Here is a 24,270-nt window from a genome sequence, read left to right as displayed (position 1 = left end):
ATTCGCCCTGTCACGACATCTGGCTCCGGCCCCTCGCAGCGACGCGCCTCCGTCCGGGTCCTCCCGCCGCCAGGGGCGCAGCGGGCGCGGTTCCGGCGGCGGAGGGCGGAGATGGAGGAGGCGGAGGAGGGCTGGAGAAAGGCCGTGAAAGGAGCTAAGGCTGGGTCCACCTCGCTGAGCTGCTCGGGCAGCTGCTGCTCCTCGCTGGCGATGGGTAAGGAGAAGGGGAGAAGCGGCGGCGGCTGGGCGTGAGGGGAGCCGGAGGAGCTTGGGCGGGGGGCGGCGGCGGCGAAGGGAAAGCGCTGACGGAGCGTTTCTTCTCCCTCTGGGGAGGGAGGCTGGGTGGGCTCGGCCGCCGTCTGTTATGGGGGAGGCGCTGCCTTCGCTTGTCCCCGCTGTGGGGCGGGTATCCGCGAGGGGCTGAAGCCGCCCCTCGAGCCGCCTCAGGCGAACAACAGGTCTGACACTCAAGTGTTTCCCTTGCACACGTCTCCGGGGAAAAAAAAAGGATGCTGAAAAGTCCATTGGTCTATAAGGCCGCCGCGAGAAAGTCTCTCGCGGTCGTCTGCCCGCCCCCCAATTTAATTCCGCATCCAGGCCTTCGTGGGGTGGGAGCCCCTCTCTAGGTTCCCTTAGGAACGAAGCCCACCCCTGGCTATTGGTTGCATAGGAGTTAATAGATCGATAGATCTATGAAAATCGGGCAGGCAGTGAAATGGCTTCGCTTTGCACAACGATGTTGATGCTCCAGTTGACTAGCTCTTGTGAGTAGCTCCCCATTATTCGCTTGCGCAGTTTCGGTAGCCTCTTAAGTAACTAGCAGCGCCTGCTTTGAATGAAGAAGCCCTGCCGGGAGGAGGCTTCGTGTCATCGTCATTATCTCTCCTTTGAGTTTCTGCGAGCCTGTAGGGAGGGCTCGAACTGCTAGCGCCGAGCGGCGCGTGGTGGTGAAGTAGGTAGGGCTGCTTCATTACAGCTTCTTGCAGGTAAGAGTGGTTTACCATCGGCAACATCACGAGGGGAATCATGTGCAGACGAACGGCCGTCGCGTGTTGAGCTTGGGGAAGGAGAGTTCTGCCCGCCCGCCGGCCGGCCCCGCCTGCTGCATCACGCACCCGCTGAGCGTCAGAACCGCCCTTTCCCGCAAACCTCGCTAGGCGCGTGGAGGTCCCGGGGAGGGGTATCCTGGACCAATCAGGATGCCCACCCCCTCTCGTGTGGAGGAACACTGCACGTGCATCGGTTCTTGCGTGGGACCCTGTCTCAGAATCGCGATTGGCAGGGACTGAAAGAGTGGGCAAATCTCTCTTGCTCGCTCTCAGGCGTCCTTTTAACCCCACCCTAGGATTGTGATGCTTGGTGTAGGTATATTGTGGCCCGGTAGCAGCTGCTCTGGGGTCTGATAGATGCAGCCCGATCCTACTCAGAATTAAGTTCCAGTTTTCAGAGGGGCTTACTTCCAGCTAACAGTGCACAATATTGCAACCGTTATGATGCCATCCTATAAGGGAAGGGAGGAGAAATTACTTTAAAAAGCAGTGAGGACCAAGGGTTTTTTTTCCTGCTAGGGTTATGCTTTTTGCAGTGCTGTAGCTGGGGGGAGGGGGAGGTGGCTACCCTGGTTTTTTGCCCTGGGTGAAACCTCCAGAGGGGCACCATTGAGGCTTCCAAGTCCCAACCTGTGTGTGGGGTGTGTGCACCAAACTGGGTCTTTGACCCGGATGAAATAAAGCCTAGTTTCGCCCTTGCTTTTTGAACTGAGCCTGATCCTGCTAGACCCAGTGGGGCTTGCAAACACATTTGGCACAAATAAGCTTTCCGTCAACATATGTTGGCTTGCAGAGTCATTGTGGTTAGTTCACTGGAAACATCAGTACATTGCAGTAACAAAAGCAAAATATTAGGCCATCTTAAATGATTTGAAAATGTTGCAGTGCTATTATTTCACATATCTTTTATGGATTTTCATATTAAGAACTTGATGTACCTGGGGAAATGGCAAGCAGTGCTACATTTTCCAGGCTAAAGTGGTCTCTGCCCTGATTTAGAACAGGACACTTGCCAGTGCTGCAGGTCTACGGAAATATTCTGTTCCTTCAGAGGAAAAGCACTATACAGACACACGCTATGTTTCATAACATGCTTTTTATCCTATTCTCTTTCCCCCTTTCATTTTTTATGTTTAGTTTTGGATAAGATTGTTGTGTTTTTATCAGTAAAGCAGTATCAAACTATTCTGTTCTCATTGAATAATTTTCCTTTATTTCCTTTTTAAGCTGTGAAAGACCCCACAGCTGTTGAGCGAACAAATTTATTGAATATGGCCAAACTGAGTATCAAGGGACTCATTGAATCTGCCCTGAGCTTTGGCCGAACCCTTGATTCTGACTATCCACCTCTGCAACAGTTCTTCGTTGTTATGGAGCACTGCCTGAAACATGGCCTTAAAGGTACCAAATGCATGTTTTAAAAAGGATGATTGTTTGTTTTTACCAAAGCATATTGACATTTTATTTTGTTATATAACAAAAGAGTATAATACTAGATTGCTCATTCTAGATTAAGGCAAGTTTAGGCATATAGAATTCCCTATACAGTGGCACCTCCGTAAACCGAGGTGTGCTTTCCCTAATGAGGGCTCCCACCGCTGGTTCCCTTCCACCATTCAGATTCCATTCTTAGACCGACGTCAAGTTCGCAAACCAGGACGCTATTTGGAGTTTTGCAGAGTACATAAACTGAATCGTTCGTAAAGAGGACTGTTCTTAAACTGAGGTACCACTGTATTAGCCGGCCTATGTTCATGTTCATGGATCCAGGATGCACACTGTAGACTTCCCTCACCTCAGTCAATCCAAGGGGGAATCTATGTGCTTCCCCACTTGGATTCATTAATACTGATGTGGGCAACTGAAGAAACCCTCTAATTTATTTTACAGAATTTTTTTACTTCTTTGGAGTCCTGCAAGTCCCTGCTGTTTCTCTTCTTTGTTGGCTTCCTGGGATATGTAACTTCAACTTGCAGATTCTTCTTTGTTTTGCCTTATTTTGTCCTTGGTGTTCTTATAACATTCATTTCACAGTTGGCTGCAATGGTTTTAGAGAATCTTAGGTGCAATAGATTAAATATGCTGATACTGTATGTGTTGAATATTAACCATGCTTACAAATGTTCCTTGCACTCTGATATGGTTTACCTAGAAATAACTTTTATAGTGCCATCTAGATAACAGCTCTATTAAAGTATAAAGCCAAGTTTAAAATGTAAAAATATTATATTTTCCTTCTAGTAAAAAAGTCTTTTCTCAGTTACAATAAAACAATATGGGGTCCTCTGGAGCTTGTGGAAAAGTTGTACCCAGAAGCTGAGGAAATCGCTGCTAGTGTTAGAGATTTGCCTGGTCTCAAGTAAGTTATGTTGCCAATAAAGATCTGTTCCATTTTGGACAATAATCCTGGCCAACAGATATTTGTTTTCTGAGCTATTCCTTTTTTTAAAACTAGGACTCCACTAGGACGTGCCCGAGCTTGGTTACGATTGGCACTTATGCAAAAAAAGATGGCTGATTATCTACGATGTCTCATCTTTCAGAAGGAATTGCTTGGGTGAGTGTCCATTCAGATTTTTATAGGATAAATTAAGGTCAGTGCTGTAATTGCTACCAGATTTGTACAATTATGTTACATTTTACTATAGCTATTGCTAAGTAATATGACAGTAAAGTTAAAACTTGGTTCTTGACTTGGTTTGCATTTGCGTTTCTTATCTGAGCACCTAATTTTCTTTCGTAACTGAAGTTGACTTCCAGTTTCTCTTCTCATTTCCTCTCCACCCCTTGTGCACCCCCAAAATTTGTTCCAGAGGGTCCCTGAACTCTCCAGAGCGGGGGTGGGGGGATTGGGGATTGAAGAAGAAGGAAAAGCCCTGTTGCAGACCAGATGCCATTTCATACTATGGTGGACCTTTCCCATTTCATTTTATTTTCTTGAGAAAACTTAGATTCTGTATAAGTTGCCACTTTAGTTGGTATATTCAGTATGTTGCTCCAAACTTTTAACCACCTTGGAGTATCGGTGAAGTCAATCTTTAAAAGATTTGAAAATAAAATAAATTACTGATTGACCAGCAGTTAAAAATTGATTCAAAGTATGTTAAAATAAGTTACGGAGTTTTTTAAAAAATGCATTTTCCAGTGAATTTTATGAATATCATGCACTGATGATGGAAGAAGAAGGAGCAGTTATCGTTGGCTTGCTCGTTGGGTTAAATGTAATTGATGCAAATCTTTGTGTAAAAGGAGAAGACTTGGATTCACAAGTAAGTAAATATAAAGCTATGATCTCATACTTTTGCCTTAAAGGTGTTTTTTTATGAAATGATGGGGGAAATATTGAACTGATGGATCTGAATGCAGAGTATTAAAAGTTGTAATGTGTTTTCTTAAAAGAAAAAAAAAGTTTCTTATTTAGCTTGAAGAGTTAAATGGAAAGGCAGTTGGCTATTCCCTAAACAAAACACACTTATTTCCTTTGAAACGCAATTAAAGGCCTGATTAATGAATTGTTTCTTCTGCAGAGGAATAGTGATGGAGTTTACATGAATCGGTTCCTTTATTAGAAAGCTTTTGGCTTGGTTACAAAAACCATAAAAGTGCAACCTAGCTGCTTGTTTTCCTTTTTGCTTGATTATCCAGAAAGTCTCCAAAGATTGGAAATAGTTCTGCATAAAGCCTTCAAACTGTATTACTGCAGAAGTATAAATATGTGACTGCTTGAAAGAGGAAATGCATCTGGGTTAGTAATCTTTACCCTAAAAGGGTTGTTGAAACGGGGGGATGGGGGACTGAAGCATAGATGATACAGCTTTGAATGAAAGCTTGTCATTACCAATGATGTAAGGCCTGTTGTGCTCATGCTCTCCTACAGTATGTATAAGGCTTCATTGCACATTTCCAGTAACATCAGTGAAGTAAAGACCAAGCCCGCTTTTCCTTTTTAAAAATAAAAATAAAATACAAAATGTGAATAAATCTATTTCTTCTTAGGTTGGTGTGATTGATTTCTCTATGTATTTAAAGAATGAAGATGATATTGAAAGCAAAGAAAGGTATGTTTTAACATTTCTAATAAAGAAGTACATTAAATGCTTTGAAGAGGGTTTTGTGTTTTTCTGCCAGGCTCCCTAAGGGCAAGAAGCAGAAGTGTGAGGTAAAAGGATCAGGGTGGATCAACTTGCTTTGTTTTGCTAGGATCAATGAGAGGACAAATATATGAACATCTGATCCTCTTTTACTGGAACCTCTGCAAACTGAATGCAGATTGACAATGGTGATAATTCCTGCTTCAGACATTTGAAGTCAGGTCCCTGCTCTTCTGAGTCCCCTTTTCTTTCCTTATTTGTTTTGCCTTTCTCCTCCTGTCAGAGATAGGAAAGTGGATCTGGCCAAGGGGATAGATGAGGAACTGGTCCACCGTCCACAGCCCATGTTGACAGGTGTGTAAAGATGTCACATGACATCAAGGACGCACTCTGGATTCTTCTCTAGCTTTAGTGTGGTGCCTTTTTCTGTTGCTGTGCAGAGCGACAGGAAAAAGCGCCAAATTCAAGCAGTGGCTGGAAAGAGGAACCAGGAGTGCACCTATAGTGTGGCCCCAATTTTTTATTTGGAATTTCACCTAAAAAGTTTTACCGCTTAGCCCACAGGATAGTATCTATTACTTTGTTTCAACCATAGACTTATTATACTTCTATGGACTTTCAAAGATTGACAGACATGTGTTCAATTGATTTCAAATATATTAGAGAATTTACAAGTGCACACATTTTGTTTTTGTTACTAAGTCATGTATATTATGTAATAAGAATTACAGTGCTATCTAGTATACTGGCCTGCATGTTGCTTGTATTGTTTGTTGTGTTAAGTTTGTAACATGGGGGTTTGTTGTTCTGTATTGTTGATGCCTCCTCCCACTCGGCCGCCCTACAGCTGAGGGGGAGATAGTGGGCAGACCATTTGGGTCAACGCGGAGCCTTCGGGTGCACAAGCCACTGCGTCACTCCCAGGAGAGACGCGTGGCTCGGGAGTGCTGCAGGCAATGCGGTGAGTGCCGCCCTGCATTTTGTCACCCCCCTCAGTGGTGACACCCGGGGTGCTCCACCCCCACACTGCACCCTCCTTCCTCCACCCCTGCATATATGGTGTCAGATAAATGTCTAATTAAATATGTTTTCATCTCTTTAGAAATGACCATATTGCTGCTATATTGGATCAAAAGAATTATGTTGAAGAACTAAACAGGCAGCTGAAGTAAGTATTTACAGAAGCATCTGTTGAATCCATATAGAGGCATCATCTTTTAAAAAAGTAATTCCGATAAAAACATGCCTTTTCTGGTACAGTAGATGGCACTGAAATCCTTTTAGTTGTATTTGGCTTAGTTTAATGGTTGCATCATATAGCTACTGAAAGGGAGTCTAGAGTGAATGAAGCTGTTGGAAGACTAATGTTTCAAGTGTTTTGTCTGTTAAATAGGCTATTATTTTAAATGTGAGCAAAGTAAGAGGAGTTTATTATTCAAATTAGCTTGGTACAAATCCTGAAATTTGATACTTTCAGTCTTGCTGTTCTTTATGAAGGGGACTAAGATCGCAGTCCTAAACATATTTTCTTGGGAGTAAGGATATTGCTGTAATTTCCAACTATTGTGGGAATCATTTGTGTTAAACTGGTATTTTGCACAGGAAGGATGTAACATGCAAAGGCAAACTATATGCAAGCATACTTTTTCAAACACCTGTGTACGTTTCTCTTTAATGTATGTGTACATGGATGTGTAAAGTTGTATGTTCATGCATATTTTCCATTCATACTTTTTGTCTTTGGCTTGAAATCACCAGTATAACACTGATGTTTTCTGCAAAAATCATAGCATATAGCACTGCCCTTGTCCCATTGAACTCCATGGGATTTAATTATGAGTAACTAAAATTAGGACTGCGGTGCAAAAGAGCAATGTTAACATGTGGGCAGAATTTTACTCTTAAGACTTTAAATATTTGTTCTTAGAGTGGCATGGGCTTGTTATTAAGTTATAAGAAAAGGCTGCTAGAGCCACTGAGACGAGGTGGTGCTGAGGACTTCTCTAAAGAGATGAGAGATGAGAGATGAAAGAAAGAATGAAAGTTAGCAGTTACATAATGGACATTTAGAGTGATAGCAAATGTCATTTCAAGGAATACAAATATGATGATGGCAATAAAATAAAGCTAGTGCATTTATCTTCTTGAAAGATGTATGGTGGAAGATGTGCTTTCCAACTCTACTGATCAGTGGACACCCAAATAGGCACTAGAATGTTAAGTAAATTGCATAGTACTATTTGTACTTGTAGGATTTGATGTGTAATTTTGAATGAGGTTCTCTTTACTATTTTCAGTAGCACAGTCAGCAGTCTCCATACACGCGTTGATTCGCTAGAGAAGTCAAACACTAAACTAATTGAAGAGGTATGGACTTTTAGCAATGCATATGACCAATACTATCTTTCTGTTCTGTCTGTGTGTGTTGAAATATTTTTGTTTTCCTATTATTGTTCACCTGAATCTTTTTGCTTTTTTTGTTCCACTTCTTTCTTAGTTAGCAATAGCCAAAAATAATATAATTAAACTTCAAGAAGAAAATCATCACTTGCGAAGTGAAAATACACTCATCTTAATGAAAACACAGCATCATCTAGAGGTATGAGAGTTCTATTTCCAAAGGAAATATAATATGCGGTACAAAGCAATATTAGTAAAGAGGCTGCCTTTGCTTTTTGTGTGTGCATGTGCTCTCTCTAAACTGGCTCAAGTAAAATATGATAGGTGAGTGTCCTATCAAAGAGTAGGTAGCAACACAGCCATTGCAGAATCAGCAGTAAATTCTGGCATGTTGCACTATCTTGGGCTATTTGACATACTAGAGGACCCTATCATAAATACAAATAACAAACTCATCGTCTGAGTGCCTGTCCTTATGTGGCCAAAATGGCCTCACTAAGCTAAGGGGAAACCAATGATTTGAAAAAGCTTTGGAGGGAGGAACCTTAAGTTGGGGTGGGGGGTGGACTCCAATAAGAACTGAGCATGCTTAGTGAGTACAGATTGTTGACTTTCAGGGCGAAATAGAAAAGTGGGAGGAGATAGAATGGAGTGGTTGGAAACCTGAACAGGAACATTCCACTCTGATATTTTGTTTCAGATCCTATTTGTTCCTTCAGTTACTGGTGTTCCAACTGTGAGTTCCTTTGCTTATATAGTTGAAACAGCAATACCACCACACAAGAGGGGAGGTATCAGTAGGCTTGAGGGAACTCCAAGGCTTACAGAAATACAAACATAGTTAGGAAAAAATGCTGCAAAATATCTCAATGAGGGCTAACACACATTTTAGGTGTGTGGCTACGTTTTATTTTTAAGTGTGTACCTCAAAATGTAAAAAGGAGAATGAGATTAACAGATGTTCAGAAGCTTGTGTGTCGTATAGACATACTCTTCATCTTTAGAGAGCCAAAATTGACTGCAGCTGCCAGTGAAGCACAAGCTTGTAAAATTTGGGTTTGGCTCCATGTAATATGTGGCATTTGAGGGAGCACTGATTCTGTCAACATGTGTTTTACTGAGTCAGAGAGTGTCATTCTACAATACCCTTATCTGTTTCCCCCGCATGAAGATAGGCTCTGGGGGAAAGTGATCTAAGCATGAATTCCTTACTTGTAGGTGAACAAAGTGGATGCTGAAGCAGAACTTCAGACATACAAGCACTCCAGACAAAGCCTGGATGACATGTACAATGAAGCACATAGGCAGCTTCGAGAAGAATCACAGTTGAGACAAGTGAGTGTATATCAGATATGCTATGGAAGCAGTGGGAACTTGTATATCCAGAGGCATGTAAGCTGTCTTGTCTTCTATCACCATATTTTCCTACCTTAATGCATTTGATATCTGTGCACTTCTTTGTATTTTGTAGGATATAGAGAATGAGCTGATGGTTCAAGTTGGTATGAAGCATGAGATAGAACTTGCAATGAAGTTGTTGGAGAAGGATATACATGAAAAACAAGACACTCTTATAAGCCTGCGGCAACAGTTGGAGGAAGTCAAAGGAATAAATGTAGAAATGTACAAAAAGCTACAAGTAAGAACATTTTACTGTTTGCAACTGGAAGCTAAACGAACTACAATTTTTAAGCAATACTCTTTCCCCCTCTAGGGAGGCCCACCTGTCCTTTTGAGAACTAGCTTTGAATATCAATGGATGGCAGTTATTCTTACAGCTGCTTTCTCAGCATAGGAGCAAATTGACCATCAGGATGAGGAGGCTTTGGCTGATATCCTCTGTTTTCAGCCTGCCAGCAACTGCAGACTCTCACTCATATAACATAATGTACTCTCCTGTCCCTTGCATGATCCCACAAACTGCTCCTGAGGTTTGGGATTCCCTCCTCAGGAGAACAGAGGTCGCAATGGGGAGGAAGGGGCAATCCCATTGTGTCGGTGGCAACCCACTCATGCACTGTTGCATGTCATCCTCATTTGCTTCAGACCAGGAGACAGAGCCAGCTTAATAACCTTACTGAGGGGAAAGACTTCCATCATCTCTGATTGTTTCTACCTCATAAACTAGAAAGGAAGGCAATAGTGGTTTTAGCCACAAGCCACCCACCACCAAATTGCTTTTAAAGTTCCACTTTTAGTAGCCCTTGTGGGGTATAAGAAAAAGGGGAATTTAGAAAGATAAGCCTTTTGTCAATTTCCTCCTCCTGAAGATTGGGCTGCTTACCTGAAAGTAAGTTCCTACTACTGCTGCTGCACATCAATGCAGCACTAGCAGTGTGGTGAGGGTTACTTTAGAGAGTTTACTGTCCAAGGCTGGGCAAGAGGGAGCAATTTCTAATGGAGAGGAAAGGAAGGAAAAAAACTACACATCCAGACTGTAGATTTTATTATTGCTCACTTGTTAATACTCAAGTTATATAGTGTTGCAATATAATAATCACTCTTATATCATAGGTTTCAGATGATGCGCTGAAAGAAAAGAACGAAATCATTGGCAGACTTGAAGATAAAACCGATCAGATTACAGCAACTATGAAGCAGTTGGAGCAAAGGTACAGCATCTTCTTTTATTCTGCTTCTCCACTCCCCCTCAGACTCATTTCTTCTGCTTCAGTTGCCACATTCTCATATAGTAGGCACTGAGATATGACTTTGTTTTGAAGGATCAAAATGTGTTTTTTTACGCTTTTTTAGGTTCTTTGAATGCATATTTCAATTCCCTTATTTTTGTGTGCCTGAGATAACCTATTTGACTCCTTGCTAGCTGTTTCAGAATTTCTACCCCCCCTTTTGCATATTATATCTATCCAGCAAAGTCCCAGTTGACTAAAGTAACTTTTCTGATTTCTTACTCATACATTTGAAGCTAAATGTTAAACTAGTTGAGACAATAGGAGATCTGTGATTGAATTGTCTTTTAAAAGTAGCTTTAGGGACCATGCTCAGCTTAGTGATAAGAAAGGCAGAGGAGACCCTGAGCCAATTCCCAAACCCCATCCCATGTCCTCACTCCAGATTTGCAAAATGGTGCTGTCTGCAGCCTTCCAAAAACAGTAGTATGGAAACCATCACAAAAAGGCAAGGAAAAGGGCAAGCTCCCTCTGACTCCCTGCAATTTGAGCACTGTAGTGGTCCTGGTAATGTGTTTGGTGCTGTGCCCTTGAAGATCTTAAAAAAAGCTTTCCTTCACACTGTTTTCTTGATCTAACCTTCTCAAAGGTTTTTGCACCCCAATAAAAATATTTGTTGGCATCCATCTGTCTCATGAGACAATAGAGTGCACCTCCAGGGGTGAAGTCAAACTGCTGGAGAATCGCAGTGCCTGCTGCGACTGCAGAGACCAGTAACTTGTAACTGCTGCCTCCCATGTTCTTGCTGTGTTCTTGCAGCACCAAAGTGACACTTGTGGGATGCAAGTCTGGGCAGTGTGTATGGAGGTCCTGGGATGGCCAGACAGCCTCGCTAATGTGGTCCAAAGGACAGCAGAGCAATACGTTTGGCACCAGATATGCTACAGGAATTGCCGGAAGGAGGCATGCAAGGCTCCATCCCACTGTCTTAGGGTCTACTCCAAATTTGTGTAGGATTTACTCCTTAGCAATTTCCTCTCCTAAAGATGTCCTGCAAGGCAGCGGGTAGCAAGAAAAATATGCTTGAGGGGATTTCGGTTGGACAAATCATGTAGTGGAATAATTTGCTTCCTCCAGTGCCACAGCCATTTCACCTCCATGGTTGCTTTAAAACCACACACATAAAACAAAACAGGATTTTGGTTTAGATATTCTTTTGTCTCATCTAGTTAGGCACTTGATGTGTGCAGACTCTTAGAATTATTTGTTGGCCCATATATTCAGTTGGGGAAAAATCATTTGGAAATACTCTTCCATTTAAATTGAAAACATTCTTCCATTCTGAGTGTAAGTGTGTAGGGTCGAGTCCCAAAGAATCCTGAAACTACCTCCATGTCCTCAATAGATGGGAATTTTTTGTGGGGGCGGGGGAAGTATTGTATGTCTTCAGCAGCATCTTCTCCTTCCCCAGCTCAGGAAAAATCACCTTTTGAAACAAAAAGAGAGTTTCAAAAGCAGTTTGTGATATTGTCATTTTTTAAAATAAAAAAGAAGTAAAAAGTCTTGTAGATGGTGCATGAGACAATGGATGCTTCTAAAGTAACTCTGAGGCTATACATATATGTATACTAAAAAAATGACATGTAACATGTATGTCATTTATTATGAATACAGAAGTATGTTTACATGCTTTGCTTCTCTTAATTATTTTTTTTAATGGGTGACATCTACTGCTTGTACAATGGGACTTCCAGTTACTTTTCTCCCCCCTCCAGCTCCCCCTTTCCCACCCCAAATCTGCTTTGTGTGCTCCTCCACTCCTACAGAGTATATTTTTGGGCCACACGGAGGACTGCAGGGGGCAGGACAGGAAGAAGCTGCCCGCTGCACAAACAGGCACCTGTTTGAGCAATGTTGAATCTCAGATGTTGTTAACATTCATAGCCTCATCATGTGGCTGTTGACATGTCTTGCCATTGTTTTTCTTTTCAGTCTACTTAACAAACAAACAAAACATAATTATGTATTAAAACGTTTGTGGCATGAATATTCTTTTATTGACATCCTTCTTCCTCTTTTTCTTTTTCTTTTCTCCTTTATCCCAACTTCTGTGTTTCTGAATATTTTATTACCTTTATTTGTCTTTAATTTTTTATCCATTGCACATCTGAAGTGACAAAGAATTGTTAACGCAAACCAGGACTATTGCAATGTCCTTAGTAAAATGTGCCAGCAATGAAGGGCAGCATCAGTACAAGCTTGTTAAAGATATATCATTTTGAAAGATCCTCCATGTGTCTTGAAATAGTTTAAAGGAGTAAAATTTGTAGGATTTTTTTTAACCTTGCTTTTAAGCCTATTTGCCCATGTATTTTGGCTTAAATAGGTTATGGATCAGGCTCTAAATGTAGCAAAATAATTTTGGCATTCAAATTGGTCAATATTTTAACATAGATCTCTGACACTGAACTCACCAACGTATTTTGTTAGTTGCCAGTTGGAATTAACTTTTTTAAAAAAAGAAATTGCAATGCTACAACTTTTGAAATGTTAAATAGAAATCTACTTTAATTTCAGCTAGCATGCTTTTTATTCTATGTTTGGTGAAGTTTGAAGATTAGATGCAGAATGGTTCAGATACTAGCAAAATAAGGTGACAATCTTTTGAGTTACACAGAATTATTTTTTTAAGGCCTGATATTTTGTCCATTTTGAATATCTTACCATAGTATACTTAGATTTGCACAAACTCTACTGTAATAAATGGAGAGTGCACAACAAATAGTACTTGGTGAATTATAGCCACATTTGGCCTTTCTGATGTAGCATCCTCTTCTGTGGAAATGAACAAAAGCACACCTTAACAGGTGTGGGAGCTCAAAAAACAAATTACATTACACCCATCACCAATCCAGACACCACCCCAAAACCTGCCATATTGGGAGCAAGTACTTAGATTATTTACATGCTCTCATTTACACCATGCACACCATAGTAGACACACAGTTACATTATTTGGTGTGTGTTGTGTTGATTTAACATGGCATTGCTTGTGGCACCTTGATTACAATATTTTTGTGTTCTGAATTATATCAGACCATTTAGTGCACTGGTTTTCCCATTTTGTAGTGTTGATAGATTTGTGTAGTTAAGGAACAGTTAGTTTACAGGGTTTGGGATTTTTTAAATTTTTTTTAAAGAATTCATGCAAAAACACACAAAGGCACAGTCACAGCTCTGTATGTATGAATAAAAAAATCTGTATGGCTCTGCATTGATGGCATCTGTTAATCATGAATACTAAATAAAAAAAATTGGATAAATGTATGGATTTTTTAAAATATTGTTGTAGTGAGAAAAAGAATTTGGATTTCTTGGCATTGTCTGGGTCTCTCATTTGAGTTTGTGAGTTTACCCCAAGCTTTGTTTTCATTTAGAAATGTTTCTATTTCCCCATTTTTTTCCTTTTATTTGTCTTCTTCACCCTTTACACCCAAATTCTAGCTTCAGTTTTACCCAAAGTTGATTTGAATTACACCAGATTACAACAAGCAGAGAAGGCTCAAATGGAGGCAGAGAGTGAAGACAAGAAATTTAAGCAAGACTATATGAGTAAATCTGAAAGTCTGCAGAAAGATATTACTCAAAAGGAAAAGCAAGTGTAAGTAAAGTATTTGTGGGGGAGAAGATAGCATATATTCTAACATGTGTGTCCCCTCCCATTTTGAATGTCATTAAAGTGGAAAGCTAAATCCAGATGAATTACAGATCAGAAGTTTTAGAGCTGCATGTGTCACCACAGAATGGCTACATGGTGCATGTTGGAAGAACAGACTAAGTAAGCTGATCGTAAATTCATCTGCCTGATCTAGTAGTTTTATAGAATGCAGAACTTCTGTGCTGGGATTCAAATACCTGTTTAGGCTCATGCAAGGTGTTTGAGCAAGCCAAGTAGACTTTATTTGAACAGCTGAACCTGTTGCCCCATAGCAATCTCCTTTTGAAATTCCCCTAAGTTTTGAAAAAATCTATGATGATGAAAATGGCAGCGGGAGATGTGAGGAAGTCCAAAGAAGCTATGAAACTCTGTTGAGATAAAAGTAAGGTTGTTTATTGTCTTTGTACTTTATTCTGTAAAAACCCTTAATAAAAATTTTATTAAAAAAAAATGAAATTCCCCTAAGTTTGCCATACGGCACAGGAGAACGCCCCTTTTGGGTTTGCTTTTAATATCTTGCTGCTTTGAGCTCAGGAAACTAGTTTAACTTTGGGGAAATGTTGCCCTGATATGCATACTCACAAGGGCTGTCCTATTAATATTTTTCTGCTATTGAAAACATCGTTTTGTTCACATCGCTTGCTCCAAACCAGAAATAAAGAGTCCTAGAAGGTGAGGGAGTGTCTGGGCCTCATCCAGGACTGAGTGTTCTCTCATTTGGGGAGCAGTGCTCATCTACTAACTTGCCTAACAATTGGGCATTGTTAGGGCCAAACTGCTCAGTACATGACATAGGCAATTGCACTTTACATATCTGTAATACAATAGTCCTAACCTGGATTGGGCTTATCATGGCTATTAAAACAACTACAATGCATGAAATGCAGTTACACATTTCACATATTATTTAGTTTGACCCTTAAGCAACCGTGTGCACTCCTCGAGGGCTAGATGCAGCTCTCCCATCACAGTACCCGTTTAAGGTAATTTGAGCTGGATTTATGTAATTATTTTATTTTTAAAATGTATATCCTGCTGTTTTTACCCAAAGCTGCTTGCAATATAATAAAATATACCACCACCTTAAAACAACACCAGTCAGATAGTAGATAGATATCTAGATCATAAAGAACAACAGAACCATCTTATCCTTATTCTGAAAGCATTCTGTTAAAATTCGGTTAAATGCTTTTAACCTGGTTCCAAAGGGAGATTGGGAGGGATCAATGAATCTTGGTGAAGTTTGAATCAGATTTTAAGATAGCCTTCTTCATAACCTTTTTGTCAAATAATAGTTAATTTGCTTATTTTTTCCTATCACTTATTTTTGCAGAAGTCTTCTACACAGAATAATATAAAACATTTTAAAAGGAAATAAGTAAATCTTTATTATAATTAACACATGTAAAATGTTTACAGTGTTGAATTATTTCATAGTTGTGCAATTGCAGTAGGTCAATTAAAACGTATAATTGTTTGAATTACATTTTTATATTCTGTATTTCTAGTGGCCAGCTGGAAACAGATTTGAAAATAGAAAGAGAATGGCGACAAACTATGGAAGAAGATCTTAAAAGGGAAAAAGAAACATCATCGTCCTTGAAGACAGAGACCCAACAAATCATTACTCTTAAAAAAGTAAATTCTGCAGCAAAATTTCATAAAATTTTACTGATTATGTAAGCTGTACTTTCATTGTTATCCCATGAAGCTGTATGCAAGTGCTCAGAGATCTGGAGGTTCTTTCTTCCGAGGTAGAAGTACTGTTGGTTGGTCTTAAGAGATCATTATCATTACAGGAGATAAGCCATCCCATACACTCAGATTACAAGGAAGCATGGTGAACAGGAAATTTAAATAATACTTCCTGTTTGCTCAGCTATTGCTATATCCAAAGCCACTGTGATATACAGTGGACTAAAGAGGTTTTAAGATTGTATCAGTTGAGACTTGCATATGAAAGGTATTTCGTTGAATTCAAATCTTATTGCATCCCAAGAATGGGGAAACCAAAATTCGTTAAAGCCATTTGCTAGACATACCCATTAGAACACTTGGTATATACAGATGTACTTTTAAACAGGATTCACCATGGTGCTTTTCTCACACAGTACGAGCCTAACTTCCCCTGCCTTTGCAAATCCTTTCAAGAGATGGACCTATCAACAAATCAAATGCCGATTCCAAGTGTCTGTTTACTTCCCTGCTCCTCCCAGTCTTCAGGACAACTCTCTTGCCTCTTCCCTACTCCCTCATCAAGCACAGAATGAAAGCCTTTTAATTTAAACATTCGTCTTTGCATTCCTACCACTACATAAAACCAAGTTTTAAAAGTGTTGCAACACTGCTCCGGCAGTAGGATGAGTGAGTTTGTAATGTTACAAACACCAACAATCAGCACAGTGTATTCAGCCTGTTTCTGCTACAAACTGAGAGGACTGTTTCCCCCTAATCTTGGACAAGCTTGTATGACAATGGGAGCATGATTCCTATGTAGCTCAGCCTCCTGTATGTCAGCAGCCTTAAAATAAAATAACTGTAATCCCTGTCTTTTGGCTATGGTGGTTGGAGCTGATGGGAGCTGGGAGCCCAACAACAACTAAAATGCCACAGGCTGCCCATCTCTGATGTAATTCCAGTTTTTAAAGCCAGCCCAAATAGAAATGTTTTACAACTCTTCAGAGAAGCTATTGACAGTGTTAATGTTTTCTTTGTCTTTCAGGAGTTCCTAAAATTACAAGAAAAGAACAAGCAGTTGAAAAATCTATGCCATGATCAAGAAGAAGCTCTCCAAGAACTGGCTGGCAAACTTAGCGAGTAATTTGTCTTTTTCTTTTCTTCCACACAACTGATGAAAACAAAGACTGGTTCTTGTGCATATGTTTCACCTTAAACTTCCTCCAGCCCAGCTACTTAAGGCTTTAAAATTATTTAAGTACTTTATGTCTCGTAGCAGCTTCAACCCTACAAAGCATTTTAAGTCTCAGCTAGCAGAATCCAGTGGCTCCTTTGCCTTGGTCAGTTGCCTGAGAAGAGAAGGCTAACACTTAGAATTGTAGAGTTGGAAGGGACCCTGAGGATCATCAAGTCCAACCCCCTGCAGTGCAACCTTGGCATTACCAGCACCATGCTCTAACCAACTGAGCTATCATGCCTAACAAATACAGTAATACCTCCACGAACATCGAACGTCCATTTCGGCAAATGTCCATTGTAAACCCGGAAGTACCGGAAAGGGTTACTTCTGGGTTTGCCGCATGTGCAGAAGCGCAAACCGCTCCGCACACATGCACAGAGCAGTGCTTTGTTGAGTGTCCCTTTCATTGAGCATCTGGGGCTCCAGAACGGAACCCAGACTCAAAACAAGGTACCACTGTATAACCATTTGGCTGATGTACTTCCTGGGCTTTTCATATAGATTAGTGCTGGAGCAAGTCAGGGTTGGGAAACCTGTGGCCCTCCAGATGTACCACAACTTCCATTATTCCTGACCATTGGCCATATTGGCTGGGGCGTGATGTGAGTTGGAAGTCCAAAAACATCTGGAGGATCACAAGTTGCTCAATCCCAGTGTAGGTTTTCTCCACTTGTAAGGATATTCTGTTTCATCAGTGTTTTGTAAACAAGCCTTTGTTTCACATTGCTGCCAGATTACGACTTTACCAATGGCTAAGCCACCAAACAAAACCTTTCTTGCCAGTTAACAGAAGTTCTTACCACCCAGCAAAGGCTTTGACCTTCATTAGCAAGTAAGTGCCAAGGTTTCTTACAGAGAGGATTTCTTTGCATCTTGGAAAAGCCACTGAAGGAACAGCAGCTCTAGACTCTTTCAGGGAGATAAAACCAAAGCCAATTGCTGCAAAGGCTCTGCTTCTCATTGGAAGTATCCTCGCTTTCTCATCTACAAATCATAAACAGATGCAGGGCTTATATGGGATTGTGTCTTTCATTACCCAGCACGGGTATAGATCCCACATGAGTCCTGTGTCTGGATAGGGGTATGTGAAATGAACATGACTTACTTTTCTAGTAACGATGGATTTCAATTCCAGAAATGTTTTTTGAGGTCCAGGTGTGAAAATTGGGAACCAATGAAACATAAGTTGTCTTGTAAATGAAGGCCATCTGTAAGTTTTTCCTATCCTCTTGAGCACATCTTCCTTACAGGGAGGTGCATGGAGGCAGAAGTGAAGGAAGTTGGGGAGAAAGGCAAGGTGTTTGTGTTGAAAGAGTCTGTGTCTACAGATACATGTTGGGTTGAAGGAAGTGTGGACTTCTACACACTTCCTTCAATCCAGTCATGTTTATCCCCCCTGAAAAACAGGTGCATTTAATTATTCACACTATTATTCACATATCTTCTCTTTAGATCAAAGCTTAAAATAGAAGATATAAAAGAAGCAAATAAAACATTGCAGGTTAGTAATTTGGAAGGTGGGGAGGGGCATCCAGACTAATTCTTCTATTCATTTCAGACATTCTGTATTATATACTTCACTCCAATCTATAAGCTAACGGGTAGTTAACCTTTCAAATTATAGTGTAAATTTTAACCATTAACCATTAGTGTTTATTGTTTCACTGGGCCTGTCTATTCTGTCGGTGTGCTTCATTTCCTAGCTGTAAATTTTTGTGCTTTTAATCAGTAAATTAGAATGTAACTCTACATCATTCCACATACATCATGTATCAACAAAATACATGTCAGTGTTTAATAGTCTAAGTCAGGTGTTTTCAACTTTTTCAGACCCAGGACCCTCTTCTAACTCAAACATGCATTTGGGGACCCATTTCTTAATCTGGTGGTAGTGCGCCTGTTGTGACCCAGCTTGGATCAGGCTGTGACCCTGATCAGTTGAAGACTAGTGGTCTAAGTGGAGTCCACGCTCTATTTTATTTTCTCATATCAGTATCAGCTATTGAATCTGAAAGATGGGCTTAATTTGAGACCATAAGAATTATAAAGTTACAGACTTCCTCTTTTCTTCTCAGTAACCCACAGCCTTAGACTCTCACATATTTTGGAAAGCCACAAGCCAATAGTCAGACCCTCTAGCAGTCAGTCTTTTCACTTTCACCACTACTAACAAAGAGTATCAAGACTGAAGCAATCTCTTGATAAAGGCCCTGTGTCCTAGCAGAACTACTAGTGGATCATTCACTGGTTCAACAGCTACAGTGCCTCGAGGTCACCTGCCAGAATTTATCCACCATAGATTACACCTACCGTTTACAACAAAATTCCTGTATTATGCTGACATCTCCAGGCTTGGGGACACCCCCCTTTTATGGTCAAGGTGTGCTCTGTAAGATGACTTTTAGTGATTTTCAATTTTAAGAGACAGGAAGAATCACAAACTCATCTTTCAAGAATATTGTAGGGAGGCTCCCAAATTCTAGTTTTCTTCTGTTCTAACACTAGCTTAGTTTGTGATCTTGATAATCACTTGTGCTTAATTTTCTGCTTGGCTATGATGCTGTACCCATTAACCTGAAAATAGTAGGACTTATTTCTGAGTAGTCATGTGTAGGATTGCACTGTTAGGAGTGGTAGGTTTCAAACTCTGTCCTTTGGGGTTCCACGACAGCAGGATCTACAAGGGCAGACAAGTTGCCTGAAAGACAGCTTATCCACCCATACCCATCTTTCCATACAGTGTGCATCTACATTTCATGTTCTGTGGTATCCTGCTCAGTGCCTTAAACTGTGTGTCCTACTGTGCTCCTTAGGATCCTCTCTAATGTGCAGGGCGTTGGCCACAGATGCATTGATGTGAAAGATTTCTTGATGGTAGGCTGGGTAAGGAGTTGGAACTAAGATGAGTTGTCTCTTGTAATATCCTGAGGAATGTTGTCCTTTTGTATACCTGAATGGCAACTGTCATTTATGATTAGATAAATTGTATGTATGGTACCTGTTCTATTCAGAGAACATTTTTTCTCCCCACTAGGGACAGGTCTGGCTAAAGGACAAAGAAGCTACACACTGCAAATTATGTGAAAAGGAGTTTTCGCTTTCCAGAAGGAAGGTGAGAATGCATGAAAAGCTTCATTGGCTTTCATCCACTAACAAGTTCTGTATCAAAGTTCTGTTATTTACCAATACTTAATCACATTTTTATTTATGCATGTGCACTAAACCTCATCAATCACTATCAGTTAAAAAAACAAAACATTACTATTTTCATAGTTAACCCCACAGATCATTTGGTTCAAACTAAATCTTTTTTTTTTGTTACAAATATTGCAACAAATAGCACAAACTCTGATCCAATAATAGAATGTTCAGGTAACCATTAAACTTGCTTATTTTCCATTCATAATGAACAAGTCACCGGCTGACATGATCCCTCCTCACATAAAATGTGAAATTTAGCTTCTAGGGGCTGTGGGGGAAGAGGGAGAAATAAATATATAGATGTATGTAAATGTTTAATTGTAGCTGATTACCCTCTATTTACTTCATAAACTGTTGATTTCAAAATCTCCTTCGGGTTTCTTTTCCCCACCCCTACCCATCTTGATTTAGCATCACTGTAGAAACTGCGGCGAAATTTTCTGTAATGCCTGCTCTGACAACGAACTGCCTTTGCCATCTTCGCCAAAGCCTGTAAGGGTTTGTGATTCCTGCCATGCACTGCTCATACAGAGGTGTTCTTCCAGTGTGCCATAAGAGTCATCTACAGAAGATTTCTAAAATGTTGTTACTTCACTACAGTGGTAAGAGCTGTAACATTACAGTATAAACTCCTGCAGCGCTGGCCAATGCTTTTGTATTGTCAAAATCTAAACAGCCAATCTTAAATCTTTGTGCCATTGTGATATTCCTGCAGTGGCAGCATGTCATATTATGCGAGGTTCTGCTAATGTAGCAATTGATATGCCTGATTTTATAAATGCATCTGCTTGTGCAACACACTTTATTGTTCATCGTAAAAGGATATAGGCAGAATGTTTTGTATTCCCAGCATTTGCCATTTTATCATGCAGATGGACCATTCCAGGACCAAGTGCAGAGTTTTGCAGTTTCAGATTACTTTTAAAAGGTTCTTAGTTTGGGAACAGGTTGGCAGGGGACACTGTAGCTTAGAAGTCAAAGGAGCTGGACAGGGCTTTTAAGGGTTGAGCTGAGGTTCAGCATCTTCTGCAGCTTTGTATGTTTCATGGCCCTCCCCACAAAAGCCATTTAAATGCAGAATTGGGAAGATTACATATAAGTAAATGCAGCTACTTCATATATTTCTGGTGACATAAATTGGCTTTCTTGGACATTATCCCTAGATGTAAGATTAAGTTTCTAGCCTTGTTAGTGCAGCAGTTTCAATATGCATGTGGTAGCTTAGTTAGAAGAATGAGAAGGCAAGCAGGGTTTTTTGCATCACTGGACTTCCTGAAAGAACTTTGTCAGGCAGCTCTTTAAGTACCTGACTTGCATATTGTGCACAGGGCTTTTGAAGAGGAACTAGCAGAAGGCAGGCCAGGTGTGGAATGGAAAGAATATCCTGAAGGGGATCATGGAATGTGTGTAGTGCTTTCATCATAACCTCTGTTTTGAGGTTCAGGTGTGAATAAACTTGTTAGGGATTTCAGAAAGAAGTTCTTTAGTTATCCCCATGGAATGCTGTAGAACAGCAGTTATAAAATGTATTAAATAAATACTGTGTGGAAGAGTAGTTAAAGGATACTGGCCAACTTGATACTTGCTTTTTTCTTTACTTTGTCAGAAATAAGATCTTTTTTAACTAAATGGCCTGAAAAATAATACAAATCAGCAAAGTTAAGAGTTCTCTATATATTTCTACCGGACTACCTGAAGTTGGGGCGTGAGGAAATGATATATACAGAAAAATTGGGGTAATTAAGAGATTTGTATTGCTGAAGTTCAGTTGATAACACATTAGATGATTTTCTAAAAGGTATAAAACTTAAAGCAGAATTAAGAATACCTACACAATAAAAAATGCTTTAAGTACGTTACTGTAATGTGTGACTGTACTTAGTAAGTTCACATGCACACTGAAACTTAAAGGAGGCTTTTCATACAACAAGGTAGAATTTGTACTTTGAAGGGCATATTGTATACTTATGCCTAATTACTAATTCTGTTTACAAGCAAACCACCTATTCTCATTAACCTTTGAGACAGGAAATGACTTGTTAGACTAACAAGCATAGCAAACCTGTGTGCTAAATGTAATAAAACACATCAATACAAGCCCTGGATGGGATTATTTGTGCCATTTGATTTGATATGTACATCTGGTACAGCTGGAATAGAGGGGAAACATTAAATTCACCCTTTGTTTGAGATTTTTCTTTCATCTTCAAGATAGACCCCTGCACAAAACGAAGCCTAAAGAGGAAATGGTGGTGGCAGTGACAGCAAGCAGCCTTGAGCTGCAAAGGGGGCATTTTTGTGTCTACAGCACTTCAGTACCACAAATTTAAGATCATCAGGAGGTCTTTACTTGCTTTAACCTGGGAAGAGGTATCCCGACAGGAAAATACTTGTTCATCTTCTTTCTTTGGAAAGGCTTCTGTATCTTCAGCAGTATATAGGGAAATTCAGCAGCTGAAACTGTACCTTCTGCTGTCAATTTCACCATGAAGGTGTACTGTGTATGCTGAATTTTTGTATGCCATATAAGAGTTGTTAACATACAGGATTCCTATGCAGCCTGTTTAATCCTATACTAGTGGTATTCCTCAAAGTTGACCCTAAACCTACTCTCAATTCCCATCAGGTACAGAAAGCACAATAAAAGAACCACAATACTACAAAGTTCTGATTACTAGCCACTTACTCAAACTGCTGTTAGCCTGGAATATATTTAACATGTTCAGTTCAAAAGGGCAACTTTTCCATCAGCATTCTAGCTAACCTGTTTCAGAGATGAAAGCCTATGGCCATTTGATAGGATTCTGAGAAATATGTTGTGCCTAATCCCAAAGTTTTATTAATTTCCAAACTATGTGATAGTATTTCAAGACTGGAACGCATCCACAAAAAAGGTAGGCAAGAAATGCTCTGTGTTTTTTATACTAGAAAGCTGTTCTATTTGACAGAAATTCCTTTTCTTCCAGTGTTTGTCCATATTTACCAAATGGTAAATTAAAAATACACTAACAGTGCCGAACTGACACATTTTAGTGCTTAGCATGAGTACCATAAATTTAAGATAATCAAATAGCCTTTTCTTGCTTTAATCTTAGAACTATTTCTTCCACACAAAAAACCCCATAGATTTTAGTGGCATTGAGAATCCATTTTCAAACTCACAGCACCCACCATAAGTTACTTTTCCATTCCAATTAACACTAGTATGGCAGATGTGAAGTATTGACTACTTGCTGGGGTCTTAATGGACAGGTTTTTTTAACGTCTTACTCACCCTAGTAGAAACAGAGATGAGATTAGACTTGCCTTTTTTCAACAAAATTTCTATCATTCCTGCCACTAGAGATTTAGCTATTTCAGAACAAGCTTTCAATATTAATGGTGCATGTGTGCCAAGAATTTATTGACTAGTACAGCTTTTGTAAGTTTTAACATGAAATTTTTGTAACTTTAAATACGAATGTTTGTAATCTTGTGGTTTGGAAAAATTAAATATTTGAGAAATTTTCAGCAGGCCTTGGAATGAATGCGGAGTTCATTTATTTATCTTGTGTGTAACTACTGTTACTCTGAGGCAGCTAGTATACCTAGAATAATTGTCAATTAATCATAAGGACCTATGTATACCTTTGCATTAATCACTGGCCCTGTTGGCTACGGCTGATGGTATTTGGGAGTCCACAAACTTCTGGAAGGCCACAGATTTTACTGAACTACCAAAGGTTCCCCGCAGCTGATTTAGGGTGAACATCTATACTGAGAAAAAGTCATGGCTCTGACACACCATTTAAGCATTTTGATTGAACTAGTTAACAATTCTCTTTCCCACCCCTTTTGTTTAACCGTTGCTTGTTATTAACCCATCTCCTTTTAATGCAACAGCCTCTCCACATCTGATTCATGCTTCTGCAAAGCACCGCTCCAGCATAGCAATAGCATAGACTGCAGTAGCAGAGCAAACTTGGTAAAAAAACACTTTGAATGTTTTAAAGTGAACAATGTCTTGAGTTTTTGAGATGTGTCAAAACCTAAAAAGCTTCCTGTGTTGCCTTTACAGTCATACCTCGGGTTGAATGTGCTTCAGGATGAGCACGTTCAAGTTGCGCTCCGCAGCAACCCGGAAGTAACGGAGCACATTACTTCCGGGTTTCACTGCTTGCGCATGTGCAGACGCTCAAAATGACGTCACGCACATGGGCAGAAGCAGCGAAGAGCTACGCACGCTCAGACATGCTGTTGCTAGTTACGTTTGCTTCTAGATGCG

At 40.1% G+C, this 24,270-nt stretch overlaps 1 protein-coding gene across 3 annotated transcripts; it reads left to right on the top strand.

Moving 5' to 3' along the window:
* Nucleotides 1-55: 55 nt before the first annotated feature.
* Nucleotides 56-23,519, top strand: RUFY2 (RUN and FYVE domain containing 2). Of its 3 annotated transcripts, XR_014564815.1 has the most exons (19): nucleotides 56-214; nucleotides 2,277-2,450; nucleotides 3,291-3,408; nucleotides 3,505-3,606; nucleotides 4,195-4,318; nucleotides 5,046-5,107; nucleotides 6,243-6,308; nucleotides 7,438-7,507; nucleotides 7,638-7,739; nucleotides 8,759-8,875; nucleotides 9,012-9,179; nucleotides 10,055-10,152; nucleotides 13,712-13,831; nucleotides 15,397-15,526; nucleotides 16,611-16,705; nucleotides 18,258-18,306; nucleotides 19,619-19,688; nucleotides 19,840-19,917; nucleotides 20,418-23,519. XR_014564815.1 is itself a non-coding variant. In XM_083740601.1 (18 exons), the coding sequence occupies exons 1-18, from the start codon at nucleotides 112-114 to the stop codon at nucleotides 20,559-20,561; spliced, it is 1,920 nt and encodes a 639-aa protein (XP_083596727.1). In that variant the 5' UTR covers nucleotides 56-111; the 3' UTR covers nucleotides 20,562-23,519. The 3 variants fall into 3 exon arrangements, 1 of the variants encoding a protein (XP_083596727.1); XR_014564816.1 differs by lacking the exon at nucleotides 19,619-19,688 and having other exon boundaries at nucleotides 12,344-13,831; XM_083740601.1 differs by lacking the exon at nucleotides 19,619-19,688.
* The last annotated feature ends 751 nt before the right edge of the window (nucleotides 23,520-24,270 follow it).

Source organism: Podarcis gaigeae, assembly GCF_964106915.1.
Source record: "Podarcis gaigeae genome assembly, chromosome: 5".
NCBI lineage: Eukaryota > Metazoa > Chordata > Lepidosauria > Squamata > Lacertidae > Podarcis > Podarcis gaigeae.
This window is presented reverse-complemented; position numbering and strand designations above follow the sequence as displayed.

Excerpts from the sequence above, each read along its gene's own strand:
- RUFY2 (XM_083740601.1), top strand. The coding sequence starts at position 112 with ATGGAGGAGGCGGAGGAGGGCTGGAGAAAGGCCGTGAAAGGAGCTAAG. Across the intron at positions 215-2,276 it reads CTGCTCCTCGCTGGCGATGG|CTGTGAAAGACCCCACAGCT; the intron begins GTAAGGAGAAGG and ends TTCCTTTTTAAG. Across the intron at positions 7,740-8,758 it reads AAACACAGCATCATCTAGAG|GTGAACAAAGTGGATGCTGA; the intron begins GTATGAGAGTTC and ends CCTTACTTGTAG.